General features: G+C 39.3%; 1 protein-coding gene across 1 annotated transcript in view; it reads left to right on the top strand.

Annotated features, from left to right (window-relative positions):
- LOC132406637 (early endosome antigen 1) overlaps positions 1 to 18,857 on the top strand; it is a 632,764-nt gene that overhangs the window by 295,940 nt on the left and 317,967 nt on the right. Inside the window, exons 11-12 of the mRNA XM_059992439.1 lie at positions 18,197 to 18,280; positions 18,571 to 18,717. Coding sequence (XP_059848422.1) covers positions 18,197 to 18,280; positions 18,571 to 18,717 — 231 coding nt within the window. The remainder of the gene's footprint in view (positions 1 to 18,196; positions 18,281 to 18,570; positions 18,718 to 18,857) is intronic.

Raw genomic sequence — 18,857 nt, 5'->3', positions numbered from 1 at the left:
TGCAGACAAGTGTGAGGTATTGCACTTCGGTAGGACCAGCCAAGCTAGGTCTTACACAGTGAACAGTAGGGCATTGATGTGTGTTGTAGAACAAACGGATCTGGGAACTCCGGTCCATAATTCATTGAAATTGAAGGCACAGGTAGACAGGGTTGTTAAAAAAAAAAGCTTTTGGCACTTTGGTCTTTATAAATCAGAGTATTAAGTACACGAGATGGGATCTTATGTTGAAGTTGTGCAAAATATTGGTGCAGCCTAACTAATACTTACACAGTCCCATACACAAATCCCTAATACTTACACTGTCCCATACACAATCCCTAATACTTACTTACACTGTCCCATATACAAATCCCTAGTGCTTAAACCGTTCCATACACAATACCTAATACTTACTTCACCATCACATACACAAATCCCTAATATTTACACCATCCCATACACAGATCCCTAATATTTATACAGTCCCATACACAAATCCCTAATACTTACACCATCCCATACACACAAATTTGGAGTATTGTGTGCAGTTTTGGTCACCTACCTATAGGGAAGATGTAAATGAGGTCTAAAGAGTACAGAGAAAATGTACAGGATGTTGCTGGGACTGGAGTACCTAAGTTAAAAGAAAAGATTGAACAGTTTAGGACTTTATTCCTTGGAACAGAGAAGATTGAGGAGAGATTTAATTGTGGTATACAGCATTATGAAGAGTATAGATAGGTTAAATGCAAGCAAGCTTTTTCCACTAAGCTTGGGTTGGACTACAACTAGAGTTCATGGGTAAAGGGTGAAAGGTGAAAAGTTAATGGGGAACATGAAGGGAAAATTCTTCACTCAGAAGGTCTTAAGAGTGTGGAACAAGCTACCAGTGGTGCATGTGAGGTTGATTTCAATACTTAAGAGAAGTTTGGATAGGTACATGGAGGGCTATGGTCCGGATTCAGGTTGATGGGACTCCGCATTTTAAATGTTCAGAAGGGACTAAATGGGCCAAAAGGCTGTTTTCTCTATGACTCTGTGACTCTATGAATAGGGAGTAAATTAAGGGGCTGAACATACAGCCTTATAGGGCATTAGTGTTGAGAATAATCGCAGCAGAGTTATTGCTACCTATCCTTACTGATTGCAGTCTGATTGTCTGTAAGTTAAGGATGCAGTTGCAAAGGGAAGTGCTGAATCCAAGGTCTAGAAGATTGAAGGCAGAGCTGCAGTCTGATGTAGACACCTTTGTTGTCCACTTGCTCCAGAAATAAGTGTAAGGCCAAGGAAATGGCATCTGCAGTAGTCCTGCTTTGATGGTCCGAGAAAGGATTTCTGAGACAGTTCAGAGGTTAGTTAAGAGTCAAATTACTGTGGGAGTGGAGGCACATCAAGAGAATAAAATTTACCTCTCAGATGATTAGCTATGACAATCTGGTAGGTTCATAGTCACCAATATTGGTAATATCCTTCTCTTCCACATTTACTTAATTACTTGAATGTAACTTTCCTGACTGTGCAAATTCACATCTGCAGACTATTTATGCCAATTTGCTATTTAGTATCCTATATTAGAATAAAAAAATAGGGAGTTGGATTAAGGATGGGCCAAAAGAAATCAAAGGGTGATGATAGACTCTAATTTACAGCCCAACTGGACTTCAGAGTGTTATTTCCCCATGCAAGGGACCTCCTGGTGTTAGGTAGAAATAGAATGTTCTTTCTTGCATCAGCCATATTTATCTCTATATTTTGAGTAGGAAAATTTGTTCAGGAACGAAAAAGCAATGCTCCATTATGTTGATGCATTGTGTTGATGCTCTTGCTAACTCAATGACAGTTAGAATCCAGAGATACCAACATTTTTTGCCAGTAACCTAATCGAGCAGCATCTCAAACACCATCACACTGAGCTCGGGGGCTCCCCAGGGTTGCATGCTCAGTCCACTGCTGTTCACTCTGCTGACCCACGACTGTGCTGCAACACACAGCTCGAACCATATCATCAAGTTCGCCGATGACACGACCATGGTGGGTCTCATCAGCAAGAACAATGAGTCAGCTTACAGAGAGGAGGTGCAGCGGCTAATGGACTGGTGCAGAGCCAACAACCTGTCTCTTAATGTGAACAAAACAAAAGAGATGGTTGTTGACTTCAGGAGGGCACAGAGCGACCACTCCCCCTGAACATCGACGGCTCCTCGGTAGAGATCATAAACAGCACCAAATTTCTTGGTGTTCACCTGATGCAGAATCTCACCTGGTCCCTCAACACCAGCTCCATAGTGAAGAAAGCCCTTTTTGTGAAGGCTGAGGAGAGTCCATCTCCCACCCCCCATCCTCATCACATTCTACAGGGGTTATATTGAGAGCATCCTAAGCAACTGCATCACTGCCTGGTTCGGAAATTACACCATCTCGGATCGCAAGACCCTGCAGCAGATAGTGAGGTCTGCTGAGAACATCATCGGGGTCTCTCTTCCTGCCATCACAGACATTTACATTACACGCTGCATCCGCAAAGGAAATAGCATTATGAAGGACCCCATGCACCACTCATACAATCTCTTCTCCCTCCTGCCATCTGGGAAAAGTCTCCAAAGCACTTGTGCTCTCACGACCAGACTATGTAACAGTTTCTTCCCTCAAGCTATCAGACTCCTCAATACCCGAAGCCTGGACTGACACCTTGCCCTACTGTCCTGTTTATTATTTATTGTTATGCCTACACTGTTTTTTGTACACTTTATGCAGTCCAGTGTAGGTCTGTAGTCCAGTGTAGCTTTCTCTGTGTTGTTTTTTTTATTACGTAGTTCAGTCTAGTTTTTGTACTGTGTCATGTAACACCATGGTCCTGAAAAACATTGTCTCATTTTCACTATGCACTGAACCAGCAGTTATGGTCAAAATGACAATAAAAGTTGACTTGACTTGATTAGGAATTTGCAAGAGACCCAGGAATTAAAATATCCTGGTCTTGTAGACTACAACAAAAAGATCCATTGGCAGGAGTATGTTGATCCAACATCGTAGATTCACTTCTTAAAAAGTCTTTTGTGCCCAAGATCAAGATGTTAGGTTCTGCTAAAAGTACCTGACTCACTTTCATTTATCAACTCTGGACATGGCTAAATAAAAACCGGTGAATCTAGAGCAGGGCTGGCCAGGGAAATTTGCAAATGAGAGAAACCCAGGTTCAGGTCATTGAATCAGAGCCAGGAATGCCATTGTATGCATAGATGTTAGAACTATGCATTGAAGCTTGAGAGTACCAATTCAACCATCAAACTGAAGGGCTGATCAGATTATGGATAATGTTTTAGAAGATAGTGATGAGGAGCATGAACTAGGACTTCAAATTGAGGATGGACATTATGGTGGTGATGAACAAAGCCTTGAGGGAGAGAGGGATGCGGAAGAAAGAGAGAGGAAGTAGAGGAGGGGTTATTAGATCTGCAGGTGATGAAAGAGGTCATGAGCTGGGTCATGATTAGAATGCCATGAGTAGCAAATAAATAATTAATTAAACCTTGACCTATCAGAACTAGTTCAAATTTCAAAGTAAATCTATTATCAACATACATATACATCATCATATACTACCCTATGATTCATTTTCTTGTGGGCATTCACAGTAGAACAAAGAAATACAAAAGAAGCAATGAAATATCAATGAATTTGAATCAGTGTAGCCTGGGATCTGTAAAGTTGAAAATCAAGTTCTTAAACCTTAATTTAAAACTGCAGATACTGGAAATCATAAATAAAAACATTAAAGTGTGAAAATATTCACTGGTCCAGCAGCTTCTATGGAGAAGGAAATATGGAGTTAAAGCTTCAGGTCGATTAGAAAGAAACATTTAAATTCCACAGAAGGGAAGGAGTATAAGAGGACAAACTTACTGTTTGTGATAAGGTGAAACTTAAGGTGAGAAGAGAGATTGAATACAGAGAAGGTGGCATGGCTGGCTGAAAGAGGGTGATGAAGACTTATTAATGCAGCAGATCTGTTCTGCGGAACATATCAATAGATGAATGAGACCAGAGAAGAAAGAAAATGTTGAATCAGGGAGATACCAACACACAATTTCCACTGGTAATTTGAAACAAAAGAGAATGTTAGAAATACTCGGAATACATACAAAATGCTGGAGGAATTCAGCAAGACAGGCAGCTCCTATGGAAAAAAGTGAATGGTCAACATTTCTGGCCGAGACCCTTCTTCAGGACTGATGAAGTCATAATGTAGGGCCTCAGCCCAAAACATTCACTGTTTACTCTTTTCCATAGGTCTGGTAGTTTCTGTGGAGAGAAAAACTGAGCTAACAATACATGTTGATGATCTGTCATCAAAACTGGACTATTTATGCATTACACTGGCCTTATCCTTTACAATTTCTGGTGCTTTCAACATGATGCAACCTCTAAGCACATCTTCGCATGTCCTCTTTTTGTGTTTGAAAGGGATTTTTCTCTGCAACTACTACAATTTACAATTTGAGAAGGTGAAACATAAGTCATATGTATCAGTATCACAATGAAATAAAGGGAATTACAGGAGCTTGCCCAGGTGGATTGGAGGAGGATACTGATGGGGATGATGGCAGAGCAGAGTTGGCTGAAGTTTCTGAGATAGTTCACAAGGCGCAGGATAGATATGTCCCACAGAGCAAGTTCTGAAATGGCAGGGCTAGGCAACCATGGCTGACAAGAAATGTTAAAGACTGCATAAAAGCCAAGGAAAGGGCATATAAGGTAGCAAAAGTGAGTGGGAAGTTGGATGATTGAGAAGCTTTTAAAATCCAATAAAAGGCAACTAAAAACGCTCTAAGGAGGAAAAAGATGAAATATGAGGGCAAACTAGTCAATAATAAAAAAAAGGATACCAAAAGATTTTTCAGTTATATAAAGAGTAAAAGGGAGGTGAGAGTTGATATTGGACCACTGGAAAATGATGCTGGTGAGGTAGTAGTAGGGGGCAAAGAAATGGCAGATGAACTTAATGGGTACTTTGCAACTGTCTTCACTGTGGAAGACACTAGCAGTGTGCCAGAGGTCTGTGAGTGTCAGGGAGCAGGAGTGAGTGGCATTGCTATTACAAAGAAAAAAGTGCTAGGCAAACTCAAAGGTCTTAAGGTAGATAAGTCACCTGGACTACATCCCAGAGTCCTGAGAGAGGTTGCTGAAGAGATAAAGGATGCATTGGTCATGATCTTTTAAGAACCACTTGATTCTGGCATGGTCACGAAGGACAGGACCATTGCAAATTTCACTCCACTCTTTAAGAAGGGAAGAAGGCAAAAGAAAGGAAATTATAGGCTAGTTAGCGTAACCTCAGTGGTTGGGAAAGTGTTGAAGTCTATTATTAAGGATGAGGTTTCAGAGTACCTGGAGACTAATAATAAATAAGTCAAAGTCAGTATGGTTTCTGTAAAGGGAAATCTTGCCTGACAAATCTGTTAGAGTTCTTTGAGTAAGTAACCAGCAGGGTGGACAAACAAGAGGCAGTGAATGTCATCTACTTGGATTTTCAAAAGACATTTGATAAGGTGCCACACATGAGGCTGCTTAACAAGATAAATTCTTATAACATTACAGGAAAGACACTGGCATGGAAAGAGGAATGGCTGACAGGCAAGTGGCAGTGAATGAGAATAAATAGGGCCTTTTATGGTTGGCTGCCAGTGACTAGTGGTGTTCCTCAGAGGTCAGTATTGGGACAGCTACTTTTCACATTGTTTGTCAGTGATTTGGATAATAGAATTGATGACTTTGTGGCAAAGTTTGTGGATGATATGAAGATAGTTGGAGGGGTAGGTAGCACTGAGGAAGCAATGCGATTGCAGCAGAACTAAGAAAAACTGGAAGAATAGGCAAAAAAGTGGCAGATGGAATACACTGTTGGGAAATGTACGATAGTGTATTTTCTTAAAAAGAACAATAGAGTCGACTATTATCTAAATGGGGAGAAGGTTCAAAAATCAGAGGTGCAGAGGGACTTGGGAGTCTTTGTGCAAGACTCCAAGAAGGTTAAGTTTCAGGTTGACTTCCGCTGGCATTTATTTCAAGGGGAATGGAATAAAAAAGCAAGGAGATAACGCTGAGACTTTATAAGATACCAGCCAGGTCACACTTGAAGTATTGTCAACAGTTTTAGACCCCAAATCTCAGAAAGGATGTGAGGTCACTGGAAAAAGTCCTCAGGAGTTTCAAGAGGATGATTCCAGGAATGAAGGAGTCAACATATGAGGAGTATTTAGCAGCTTTGGGCCTGAACTCAACTGGAATTTAGAAGGATTGGGGGGGTTAGGGGTTGGGTGTTATTGAAACCTACCGAATGTTGAAAGGACTAGATAAGGTGGATGTGGAGAGGATGTTTCCCATGGTAGGGTATCCAAAACTAGAGGACTCAGCCTCAAAATTCAGGGCAACCTTTTAAAACAGAGGTAAGGAGGAATTTTTTTGCCAGAGAGTTGAGAATCTGTGGAATGCTCTGCCGCAGATTGTGGTGATGGCCAAGTCTGTGGGTATATTTAATGTAGAAGTTGATCGTTTCCTAATTGGTCAGGGCATCAAAGGATATGGCAAGCAGATAGGTGTATAAGGTTGAGTGGGATCCAGGATCAGCTATGATGGAATGGCAGAGCAGACTCGATGGGCTGAATGGCCTAATTCTGCCTCTATCTTTTATGAAAGAAAAACTACAGGAGACGTGACTCTCACTTCTTCAAATTATCCAAGGACTTGAATACAACTTTCAGACAAAGCATGCACTTCATCCACTCTACTGTATCATGCTCGGTATTCGTACTGTCATCTCCTCTACTTATGAGAATCCTTAGATAAATTGAGTGACTGCTCCACACATTTCTGTTTAGTCTACAAGGGTGATCCTGTGCTTCCAGCTCCCTGGGCTTCAGTTCTCCATCCCACTTTCACTCTGACCTTTTGTCTTCAACCTTTTACATGGAACCGATAAAGCCAGTACAACCACCTTATCATTCAGTCTCTCCAAGTAGAAGTTTATAAACTTTTGAGGGGTCTAGATAGCACAGACAGCCAGGATCTTTTACCCTAGGCTGGAAATATTGAATGCTTTAAGATGACAGGCAGAAAGTTTAAACGTGATATGTGGGGCAGGTTTTTTTGCAGAGAATGATAGATGCTTGGAAAGTGCTGCGAGGAGTGGCACAGGAAGCAGGCATGATAATGGCTTTCAGAAGATTTTTATATCGGCACAAGAATATGCAAAGGATGGAGTATAATGGATTATGCACAGGCAAAAGGGACGAGAGTAATTTGGCATCATCTTGGGCCAAAGGCTCTGTTCCTTTACAGTACTTTCCCCGTTCTGTGTCACATGATTAGGTATGTGATTGCTGCCATTAGCAAGTTAGCTGTGCAAGCATGATTCTTGATCAGAAGTGTCTAGTCAAATTCACAGAGTGTTGCCATTTGAACTGGTAAAATAAAATGATCGTGCTCCTCTCCAGAAGGAATTGATTTTCATATGTATAACAGTAATAACAACAGTACTATGTGTCTGATTGACTTGACCATATGCTGTTTGTCAATGTTGTCCCATTTAAAGTCTGAAAGTTGAGTTCATTGTCATTTGTACTATACATGTATGAAAAACCTGCTTGCAGCAGTATCACAGGCACATAAAAGCATTCAGTATTATGCACTATTTTTATAAGAAAGAATCAGAATCAGATTCAATATCACCAGCATATGTAGTTAAATTTGTTAGGGAAAGAAGCTGTTCTTGAACCACTAAATGTGTGCCTTCAGGATTCTTAACCTCATTCTCGACAGTAGCAATAAAAAGAGGGCATGTGCTGGGTGGTGAGGACCCTTAATAATGAACGATGCCTTCCTAAATCTCCGTTCCTTGAAGAGGTCTTGAATACTACAGAGGCTAGACCACATGATGGAGCAGACTAATTTTACAAGATTTGGCAACTTATTTCAAGCCTGTGCAGTAGCTCTTTATACCAAACATTATGCCAGTAAGAATGCTCTCCACGATACATTTCTAGAACTTTTCGAGTATTTTAATTGACAAACCAAATCTTCTCAAACTCCTAATGAAATATAGCTGCTGTTTGCCTTCTTATTGCTGTATCGATATGTTGTGTCCAGGTTAAGTCCTCAGGGATATGGACACCCAAAAACTTGAAATTTCTCACTCTCTCCACTTCTGATCCCTCGATGAGGATTAATTTGTGTTCCCTCATCTTACCATTCCTGAAGTCCACAAAATCAGCTCTTTGGTCTTGCTGGTGATGAGTCTAAGGTTGTTGCTGTGACACCACTCAACTAACTGGTATATCTGGCTCCTGTAGGCCCTTTTGTCTCCATCTGAAATTCTGCCAACGGTGCTTGTATCATCAGCATATTTATAGATGGTATTTGAGCTCTGCCTAGCCACACAGTCATGTGTGCAGACAGCATAGATAGGTAGGCTAAGCACACATCCCAGTGGCACACCAGAGTTGATTGTCAGCTAAGTGGAAATGTTTTTTTCCAATCTGTGCAGATTGTGGTCATACCCTTAGGAAGTCAAGGATCCAATTGCAGAGGGAGGTACAGAGCCCCAGGTTCTGTAGCCTTTCGATCAGGACTATAGGAATGATGGTGTTAACTGCTGAGCTATAGTCAATAAACAGCATTCTGACATTGGTATTTGCATTGTCCAGGTGATCCAAAGCTGCTTGGAGAGCCATTGAGATCGCTTCTGCTGTAGGCATTTTGTGGCAATAGGCAAATTACAGTGGGTCCATGTCCTTCCTGAGACTGAAACTGATTCTGGCCATAACCAACCTCTCAAAGCGTTTCATCACCATAGATGTGAGCGCTCCTGGACAATAGTCGTTGAGGCAGCTCTTCTGTGTACAGGTATAATTGTTGCCCTTTTGAAACAGGTGGGAACTTCCAACTGTAGCAGTGGGAGATTGCTTTGAATACCCCCACCAATTGGTTGGCACAGATTTTCACAGTCTTACCAGCTACTCCATGGTCTTGCGAGGGTTCACCCTCTTGAAAGACCGCTTGATACCGGCCTCCTAGACAGACATCACAGGGTCATCGGATGCCACAGGGACCTTCACAGCAGTGGTTTTAGTCTCCCTCTCAAAGCGAGCATAAAAGGCGTGAGCTTGTCTGGTACTGATGTTGGTGTCATTCCTGATGTTGGTGTAGGAAGTAATAGCCTACAAACCCTGCCAGAGTTGACATGCATCCGATGTTGCCCCTAACCTCTCCCAGAATTGTTTTTTGTCTCTTGAAATAGCCTTTCACAAGACATATCTGGTTTTCTTATATGGACCTGAATCGGCAGACTTAAATGTCACAGATCTAGCCCTCAGCATATTACGACCCTCCTGGTTCATCCATGGCTTTTGGTTCAGGAATGTACAGTAATTTTTTGCGGGCAAAGCTCATCCACACAGGTTTTAATGAAGTCAGTGACATCTGTGGCATCCAAAATTCATTCAAAGCACGATAAGAACAAAAATGACAAATTCTATTTTAGTGTGAAGTGATCAAAGCTGTCATGGTGTTGCTAAACTGTAGTGATTCAGGTTTTGCCAGTTGGTTCATGAACTAAATGATTGAAGGCAAGTAGCTGCTCTTGAACCCAGTGGTGTGGAGCTTCAGGTTTTTGTACCTCCTTCGCAGTGGTAGCTGTGGGAGGATGACATGGTTCAGATGGTGGGGATCTTTGATGATAGATATTGCCTTTAGGATGAAATCTTGAGATGTTGATATTTCATTATTTCACTGTCCTTGAAGCTATACGTATGTTTCACAGCATATCATGTCATACTTCCATTAGGTCTCTCTCTTTTTCTGCTCGTAAAAAAAAAACATTGCTCACATACCCCAGACTTTCATCTACAGTTACACCTGCTTGTGGTGTGACGGTAGACCACATTGTACAAGCTTCTAAGTGAGATCTCTGATTATAAGAGTTATTCTACTGAACATGAAGTCTTTGATATTGAAAACTGCAAAGTGTTCAATGTATTAATAAAAAAAAGGACATGTCCCCCCCCAAACAATACTGCTTGAAGGCATGCTTATATGGATTGCAATCATGGTAAGAGTTTTAAATGTAAATTTTCAAAGTGATGGAATCTTCTGTTAATAGATCTCACCAACTCCTATACTTCCTCAGGAGGCTAAAGAAGTTCAGCATGTCCCCATTGGCTCTTGCCAATTTTTATCGATGCACCACAGAAAGCATTCTAATTGGATGCATAATAGCTCTGCACGTGACTGCAAGAAATTGCAGAGCTGTGGACTCAGCTCAGCACATCACAGGAATCAGCCTCCCTTTATGGACTGTCTCTGTACTTCTCAGTGCCTCAGTAAAGCAGCCAGCATAATTTAAGACCCCAATCACCCTGGACATCCTCTCTTGTCTTCTCTACCATTGAGCAGAAGATACAAAATCACGTGCCATCTGGCTTAAGGACAGCTATCTTACTGTTACCAAACTCTTGAACAGACCTCTTGCACAGTAAAATGAAATCTTGGCCTCACAATATATTTTGTTATGATCTTGTACTTTATCTACACTGCACTTTATCTTTAGCTTTTACACTTTATTCTGTATCATTATTGTTTATTCTGGCTCAATGTACAAAGTAATAATTTGTTTTGTATGCAAGACACACTGTATCTTGGTACATATAACAATAATATATCAATACCAATGGAGCAGTTGAGCAAAATAAAGGAGGTAATGGTGTAAAGCTCTGCTAATATAGTAACATATGATCTTGGTTTAGAAAAATCTACATGTGGCATCAGCCAAGCTATTTGGGTAGAGATGAGAAGCACCAAGTGAACGAAATAACTAGTTAAAATAATATTAAGACACTTAACATAGCTACACCATATTACAGAGTATAGATCAAAAATGTAAAGGAAGCTTACAAGAAAGATATCATATCATAATCTTTATATAGATTGATCAAATCTAACAGGTAAATGTAGCCTTCATGCAACATTGTGTTCATGCAATATATGTTGGATATTTTTGAGAACAATTCCTTTAAGTCTGAACTATTAATATATATGACAAATTTTTAAACAATTCTTTGTGTAACCAACAAAGGCACACAGAGAAAATTTTTTGTCTGACCATGTATAATGCCAGAGAGTTAATTAAGTTAAATAATCCAACAGTAAATAATTCTCTGGAGACGAGTTCTCACAGTGTGATAGAAATTGACTTTCAGTGTGAGAGTGAGGAGGTTAGGGTTGAAACTCGTGCCTTAAAATTATGGGCAGAATTAGCTAATATGGCCACAAAAAAAGGTCAAAACAGATAGACTTTTAAGGAGGTATATCTAAAACATGATGTAATTTAGTAAGAAATAAAATCTCCTAGAGAACAATGATTCATCCATGGCTGATGAGAAGACAAAGATGCTATCAAATTAGAAAAAAGGCATACAATGTTGCAAGATTTTAATGGTAGATCGTAAATTAGGAATGATTTATGAAAGGTGATAAAAAGTATAATAAAAAGGAGAAAATATATCAGGAGTAAACTTTCAAAAAAAATTTAACGCTACTACAGTGATGGTATTGGGTTTGCTGTCTGCAAAGTTCTAAGCTCAAATGGAGATCTTAAGCCCTATCCAATATGGATAGGTCTGGGTACCTTCACTGAAAGGAGGTTATATTGTAACCACCTTCTCTTCAAGCACACACTGTCTGGGCTGTGGGTCCCCTCTCCTACTACAAGGAGAAGATTCTTGCAGCTAACAAAGTAATTTAAATGCAATTCATTTATTTTTAATTATACCTGTTTAAATTTAGGTAAGATTCTTAAAATACGTTGAAAACTCACAGACAATTTCTCTTATAAAAGCTTTACAAATTACAAATGATTTCTAAAATACAAAGAATTTCCAAAATTAAATTTTTATAAGCCAAAAAAAACTGGGGAATTAAACATAGAAAATAAGGAAATTACTTTGTCTTCATGGTGGATGACATCAGAGGAATAGTAGTAGAAAATTTGGAGACAAAAGCAGGGGAGAAAATTATATCAATCAATATCACAAGAGAAAGAGTAATAGGCATATTAATGGAACTAAGGCCTGACAAGTCATCTGGATGTGATGGCCTATATCCCTGGGTCTTAAAAGAAGTGGCTTTAGTGAGAGTGGATGCATTAGTTGCAATCTTCCAGATTTCCTAGACTCAAGCAATATACCAGCATACTGGGAAATTGCAAATATTATGGCTTTATTTAAGGTGGAGGGGCAAAGGTAGTATACAGGAAATTATAAGATAGTTGTCCTGAGATCTGGCATTTTGAAATGCTGTTATCCATTATTAATAAAGTAGCTGCAGAATATTTAGAAAATCATAATGCCAACTCAACCTGAAAGGGAAATGGTGGCTATTACATTTATTAAGTCTCTTTTAGGATGAATAAAGCAGGAACTAGGTAAAATTAAACGAGCATATACGGTATTTTTACTTTTCCAGGATACACTTCCAAACAAAGTGAACAAAATGATTACTGCTAAAATAGTAGCATTTAGAGTAATAAAGAAGCACAAATCAGCTCAATGCCTTCTATGCTCGCTTTGATTGTCAAAACATGGAGAAACCATCACAAACTTCCACAGACTCCAATGATCCTGTGATCTCAGTCTCTGAGAGCATCCTTCCTGGAGGGTGAACCTACAGAAAGCATCCAGCCTAGATGGGGTACCTGGCCAAGTACTAAAGACCTGGCTCATTAACTAGCTGGAGCATTGGCTGAGATCTTTAACCTCTTGCTGCGGCAGTCTGAGGTAGCCACCTGCTTTAAGCAGGCTTCAATTATACCAGTGCCTAAGAAGAACGTGATAACCTGCCTCAATGACTATCCTCCAGTAGCACAAATCCACAATGATGAAGTGTTTCAAAAACTAGTGAAGAAACATATCAATCCTATCTGAGAAGTGAGTTGGATCCACTCCAATTTGCCTACTAGTGCAACAGGTCCATAACAGATGCCATTTCACTGGCTCTTCACTCAACCCTGGAACACCTGGACAGCAAAGATATGTAATCAGGATGCTATTTATCAGCTACAGCTCAGCATTCCAGCTATCACCCCCTCAAAACTAATCAATAAGCTTCAATACCATGGCCTCGATACCTCCTTGTGCAATTGGATCCCTGATTAACTCACTTTTAACTCACTTGCAGACCCCAGTCAATTTGGATTGGAAACATCTCCTCCACAATCTCCGTCAGCACAAGCGCACCACAAGGCTATGTGCTTAGCCCCCTGCTCTACTTGCTTTACCCTTATGACTGCTAAACACAGCTTCCATGCCATATTTAAGTTAGCTGATGGCACCACTGACATAGGCTAAATCAAAGGTGGTGATGAAACAGCATGTAAGAGTGATGCTACAACAACAAACTCCTATTCAATGCCAGCAAGACCAATGAGCTGATTATTGATTTCAGGAGGGGGAAACTGGAGGTCCATGAGCCGGTCCTCATCGGAGTATCAGAGGTGGAGAGGTTCAGCAACTTTAAATTCCTCAGTGTTCTCATTTCAGAGGATCTGTCCTGGGACCAGCATGTAAATTCAATTACAAAGAAAGCAAGGCAGTGCCTCTACTTAGGAGTTGGCAAAGATTCAGCATGGCATCTATAACTTTGATTAACTTCTGTAGTTTGTGGTGGAGAGCATTTTGACTGACTGTATCGCAGCCTGGTATGTGCCCTTGAATGGCAAGTCCTACAAAAAATAGTGGATACACCCAGTCTGTCCTGGGTAAATTGCACCTCCCCCCCTCGCCACAATTGAGCACAACTACACGGAGTGTTGTCGCAGAAAAGCAGCAACCATCATCAGCCCCCTCCCGCCCCACTCCCCACCACCACCCAGGTCATGCTTTCTTTTTGCTGCTGCCATCAGGAAGAAGGTACAGGAGCCTCAGGACTCACACCACCAGGTTCAGGAATGGTTATTAACCCTTGATCATCAGGCTCCTGAACCAGAGGGAATAACTGCACTCAACTTCACTTGCCCCATCGCTTTCTGTTAGCATAACCTACAAACTCATTTTCAAAGATCTTCATCTAATTTTCTTGATATCTATTGCTTATTTATTATTATTATTATTATTAATATTTTTTTCTTTCATTTGCATTTGCACAGCTTCTTTGTCTGTTGCAGGCTGGTTGTCCACCCTGTTGGTGCAGTCTTTCATTGATCCTACTGTGGTTACTGGATTTATTGGTATGCCTGCAAGAAAATGAAACTCAGGCTTGCAGATGGTGACATATATGTACTTTAATAATAAATTTGCTTTGAACTTTGAACCTTAAACCAGTACTAGAAAGGAGAACAAGCTGAAATTGTTGAATTTGGTGATGGAACCAGAAGTGCCTATTTGGAAGATACTGTTGTTTAAACTTATTTTAAGCTTTATTGAAACTGTATAGCTATTTAAAAAAAAGATCAAAATGGAAGTGAAAAATAAATGCGATAAACAACTGGAAATTTTGGATTAGCTTTGTTGACTATATGAGTGTCTCCTGAAAATTCATCACCGAGCCATATTCTGTTTCCTTAATATTAAGGAGAATATTCTAAAGTGAATTTAGAAAATTGTTCCAATTAGAAATACTCATACAACAAATAGCTTCAACATATCATACATATTAAGCCTAGCAAATAAATGTATCAAAGCCTGTTATGAGAGCACAGGAGATTACATAGTTCATAGAATTTCTAAATTGCTTTCTGATATTTCTTTTGAATGAGACACCTCAGAGCTCAGTTAAGAATCAGCCGCATTGCTTTATGCCTGAAGTCGCATGTTACCCAGAAATTAGCAGATTTTCTTCGCTGCAGGACATTGATGAACTCCAGAGTGTTTTACACCAATCTGCGGGTTTGACGGTTTCCATTACTGGATCTATCTTATTATTCCTGAAATATTTTAATATACTGTAAATTCCCCAGTGGTTATGATGGCATTTAGATCCACCTTTCCAGATCAGCAGTCTGAATTGAATTGAATTGAATTGACTTTATTTCTTACATCCTTCATAGATATGAGGAGTAAAAATTTTACGTCTCCGTCTAAATGCGCAATGTGCAATTCATAGTAATTTTTAAGAAATAGTACATGCAACAGAACAGTCAATATAACATAGAAATAAAATTGTATCTGCATGACTTAATCAGTGTGAAGGCCTGATGGAAGAAACTGTCCCGGAGCCTGTTAGTCCTGGCTTTTATGCTGAGGTACCATTTCCCAGATGGTAGCAGTTGGAACAGTTTATAGTTGGGGTGACTCGGGTCCCCAATGATCAGGCCCTTTTTACAAACCTGTCTTTGTAGATGTCCTGGATAGGAGGAAGTTCACATCTACAGATGCGTTGGGCTGTCGCACCACTCTCTGCAGAAATGAAGGACATTTCCCATACCAGGTAGTGATGCAGCCAGCCAGGATGCTCTCAATTGTGCCCCTGTAAAAAGTTCTTAGGATATGGGGGCCCATACCAAACTTCTTCAACCATCTGAGGTGAAAGAGGCGCTATTGTCCCTTTTTCACTACACGGCCGGTATGTACAGACCATGTAAAATCCTCAGTGACGTATTTGCTAAGGAAGGTATAGCTGTTCACCCTCTCAACCCCAGATCTTTAGGACCAGTCCTGTGACTTAATCTCTGTTTTATTGCATCTACTAAATGAAATGATTGTTGCTATTTTAAGTATAAATAGATCTCCATTACTCCAAAGTGTGCTTCCAGATTATATGCAAAAATGACAACAGATATTTTGATATCAAAATGATATCAATGTCAATGATATCATTGTCCTGGAATTCTGTGGCTGTTATCTCTCATGAACTCTATGCTACCAAATACAACCAAGCAAGTTGAATAATACAATCAACAATGTTCGAAAAACAGAGAGTGCCAAACTTTTGCATCATTGATTACAAGCTTGACAGTGATGTTGAGGTTCAACACTATGAAGTTTCTTTGTCCTTCTTGCACTTTATTTCTAATATACAGTTTCTGAAGTGTCTGCAAATACCAAAATTGAAATATAACCTTGGGATTAATGTGAATTTATTATAAAATGTTTTTTTATTTCATTTGGGAACAGAATTGTAATATATGAAATTTTATAATTTTAACATTTGAAACTACTGTGAACATTTATGCCTAAAATTTTACTCTGCAGAATTCTTTCCACTGAAGGATGTCACAAATTAGCAATTATTCCTTGAGACATGCAATGGCCAATTTAGAATTTTTTGCTATCAGCACTCCACTGTTTAGTAAGCAATCATCTTGTTTTTAATGCCACTAATTCAATCACCAAATGGGTAAATTGGTATTTTAAATTGAACTTTGATAGAAATGCAGAAGCAGCTGGAGTGCTTTGAGAGTATCAACAACTTGTAGCATGGCTGTGTAGTCATTGTTGATTCTCACAGGATTATACAGCTGATCCTCCTGCCAATCCATGCACCTAAATGGACAATAAACAATGATTTTCCAGAACATAAGAGTCAAGAACAAAATATGAAAGTATCTCAAGTATACACCATCAATGTATCCATTAGTATTTTGAACCACCTGTCCAAATAATCAATTTAATTCTGAATTCTCTAGATGCACCATGGAGAACATTCTGACAGGTTGCATCACTGTCTGGTATGGTGGGGGGGGGGGGGGTGGGGGCTACTGCACAGGACTGGAAAAAGCTGCAGAGGGTTGTAAATTTAGTCAGCTCCATCTTGGGTACTAGCCTACATCTTTACCCAGGACACGTTTTGGGAATAAAAACACAAAATGGGTTTCGAATCGCCCGGAAACATCATCACTACCTCCTCCCATAGATGCTGTCTGGCCTGCTGAGTTCTGTCAGCATTTTGTGTTTTTATTTATTTCCAGCATCTGCAGATTCACTCGTGACACCTTTAGGGAGCGGTGTCTCAGAAAGGCAGCATCCATTATTAAGAACCTCCAGCACCCAGAGCATGTCCTTTTCTCACTGTTACCATCAGGCAGGAGGTGCAGAAGCCTGAAGGCAAACACTCAGCAATTCAGGAATAGCTTCTTCCCCTCTAACATCCAATTCTTAAATGGACATTGAACCATTGAACACTACCTCACTTTTTAAATATATTATTTCTGTCTTTTTGCATGATTTTAATCTATTCAATATGCATACATTGTAATTGATCTACTTTTTTTCTGCTATATTACGTATTGCATTGAACTGCTGCTACTAAGTTAACAAATTTCACAATACATGCTGATGATAATAATGATTCTGATTTCTCTTAAAGTGTTATTACCTCTCCTAAAATTATTGTTTTCAAAACAATAAGATTGTTCACTAGTTGCCTTGTGTCTGGTTTAGCTGGATATTTAAAGTAATATAAATGAATGTTAACTTTTTCTATTTATGTCACCTGTATAACTTCTGATCAAGATTTAATAAAAGGGACATGTGCAAAAATAGTTTTGGTTTGAAGAATTCTAGGTTATTAACTGATGAGCATATTTACAGTTAATTTAAAATGCGTGTGTGCGTTTTAATTTTTAAATTCTACACCAGCCGTATGCATCTTTGATTCAATTTTGATATAGCTTCTTGATCTGTTTTTGTGTAAAGTAATGAACTCTATTTAACAAACTTATATTGCTCATATTAAACCTGTACATATTTATTTTTATGTAAAAGAAGGCTAAAAGATATTGAACAATTATGGTACGTAGTATGGCCATGTTGCAAATTTCATTTTTCTTTTCATGCTATTTTGACTTGTATTGTTTTATTTTTATGCAAAAAGACATTCTGAATGTGGTTTAGTGATAATAATCAACAGATATTTTAGCGTATTTTATTAGAGAGATTTGTTTTATTCCTTACTTAAGTGAAGGTGAAAAGGACATTGACTTGCTTCCTTTAACCCCCTGCTCAATTTTATGGATTCAGTCAGGTTTTGTGATACTTAACAGTGATCAATAAAGGGCAGATGGTAATGAAGAGTTACCTTTCGATGCGGAGCTGGGGAAATGGGACCTTGCTTAGCTGTATGGCTGCAGCAGTGGTTTTCTTAGCAAATCAATATCTTGTCTTGTCTTGCTAATTGCTCATTGGTTGACATTCGTGGATTCTTTCTTGAAATGTAAACTCTTTTCCAGCTCGAGCGACGTGATGATACAATCCTACATCTCCGTAAAGAGGTCCTCCTTTTACAAGAGAAAAGGGATGAGTTAACAGCTGAGGTACCTTCAATATCTTTATTGTTTTAATTCTAAAGCAAATGACTTGTATTGCAAAATGTATTACATGATGCTAAATGGATTAGGCTGATTTGAATCTGGACCGTAAAGGACATCAATAGTATTGGCTAAGCAGCTCAGTGCCACCATATTGGCTTTCTGAAGACTTAAGCACAGTCTCCCTATGATTTCATGATACCATGATTTCATTCAGCCCTATTAATATCATCTAGGACTGTGCTTGTAGAATATAGAACAAATGTAATATTTCTAATATGTGTGTGAATTGATAGTTGGATGTACAGGAAAAGAAGATTTACCATCTTCAGGCACAGCTAAGAGAAGGAGAAGCTAAGCTGGAACAAAAGCAGAGCTGCCTGCAACAGCTGAAAGAGGAGCTAGAGACCACCAAGGGGCTGCATAAAGAGGTCCAAAAGCAGGTACAGTGCATATTTACTATATCATTAGGCTTCAGGGCCTTAATCTGAAAGTAATTTGATTGTGGTTTGCATGAATAAAATATATTTAGCTCTGCTTTAGCTGTTTTTATTGCTGTTATATATCTAAATAAATTTGGACC

The sequence above is a fragment of the Hypanus sabinus genome, chromosome 17 (genome assembly GCF_030144855.1).
Source record: "Hypanus sabinus isolate sHypSab1 chromosome 17, sHypSab1.hap1, whole genome shotgun sequence".
NCBI lineage: Eukaryota > Metazoa > Chordata > Chondrichthyes > Myliobatiformes > Dasyatidae > Hypanus > Hypanus sabinus.
Note: the sequence above shows the minus strand (reverse complement) of the source record. Positions and strands in the feature narration are given on the sequence as shown.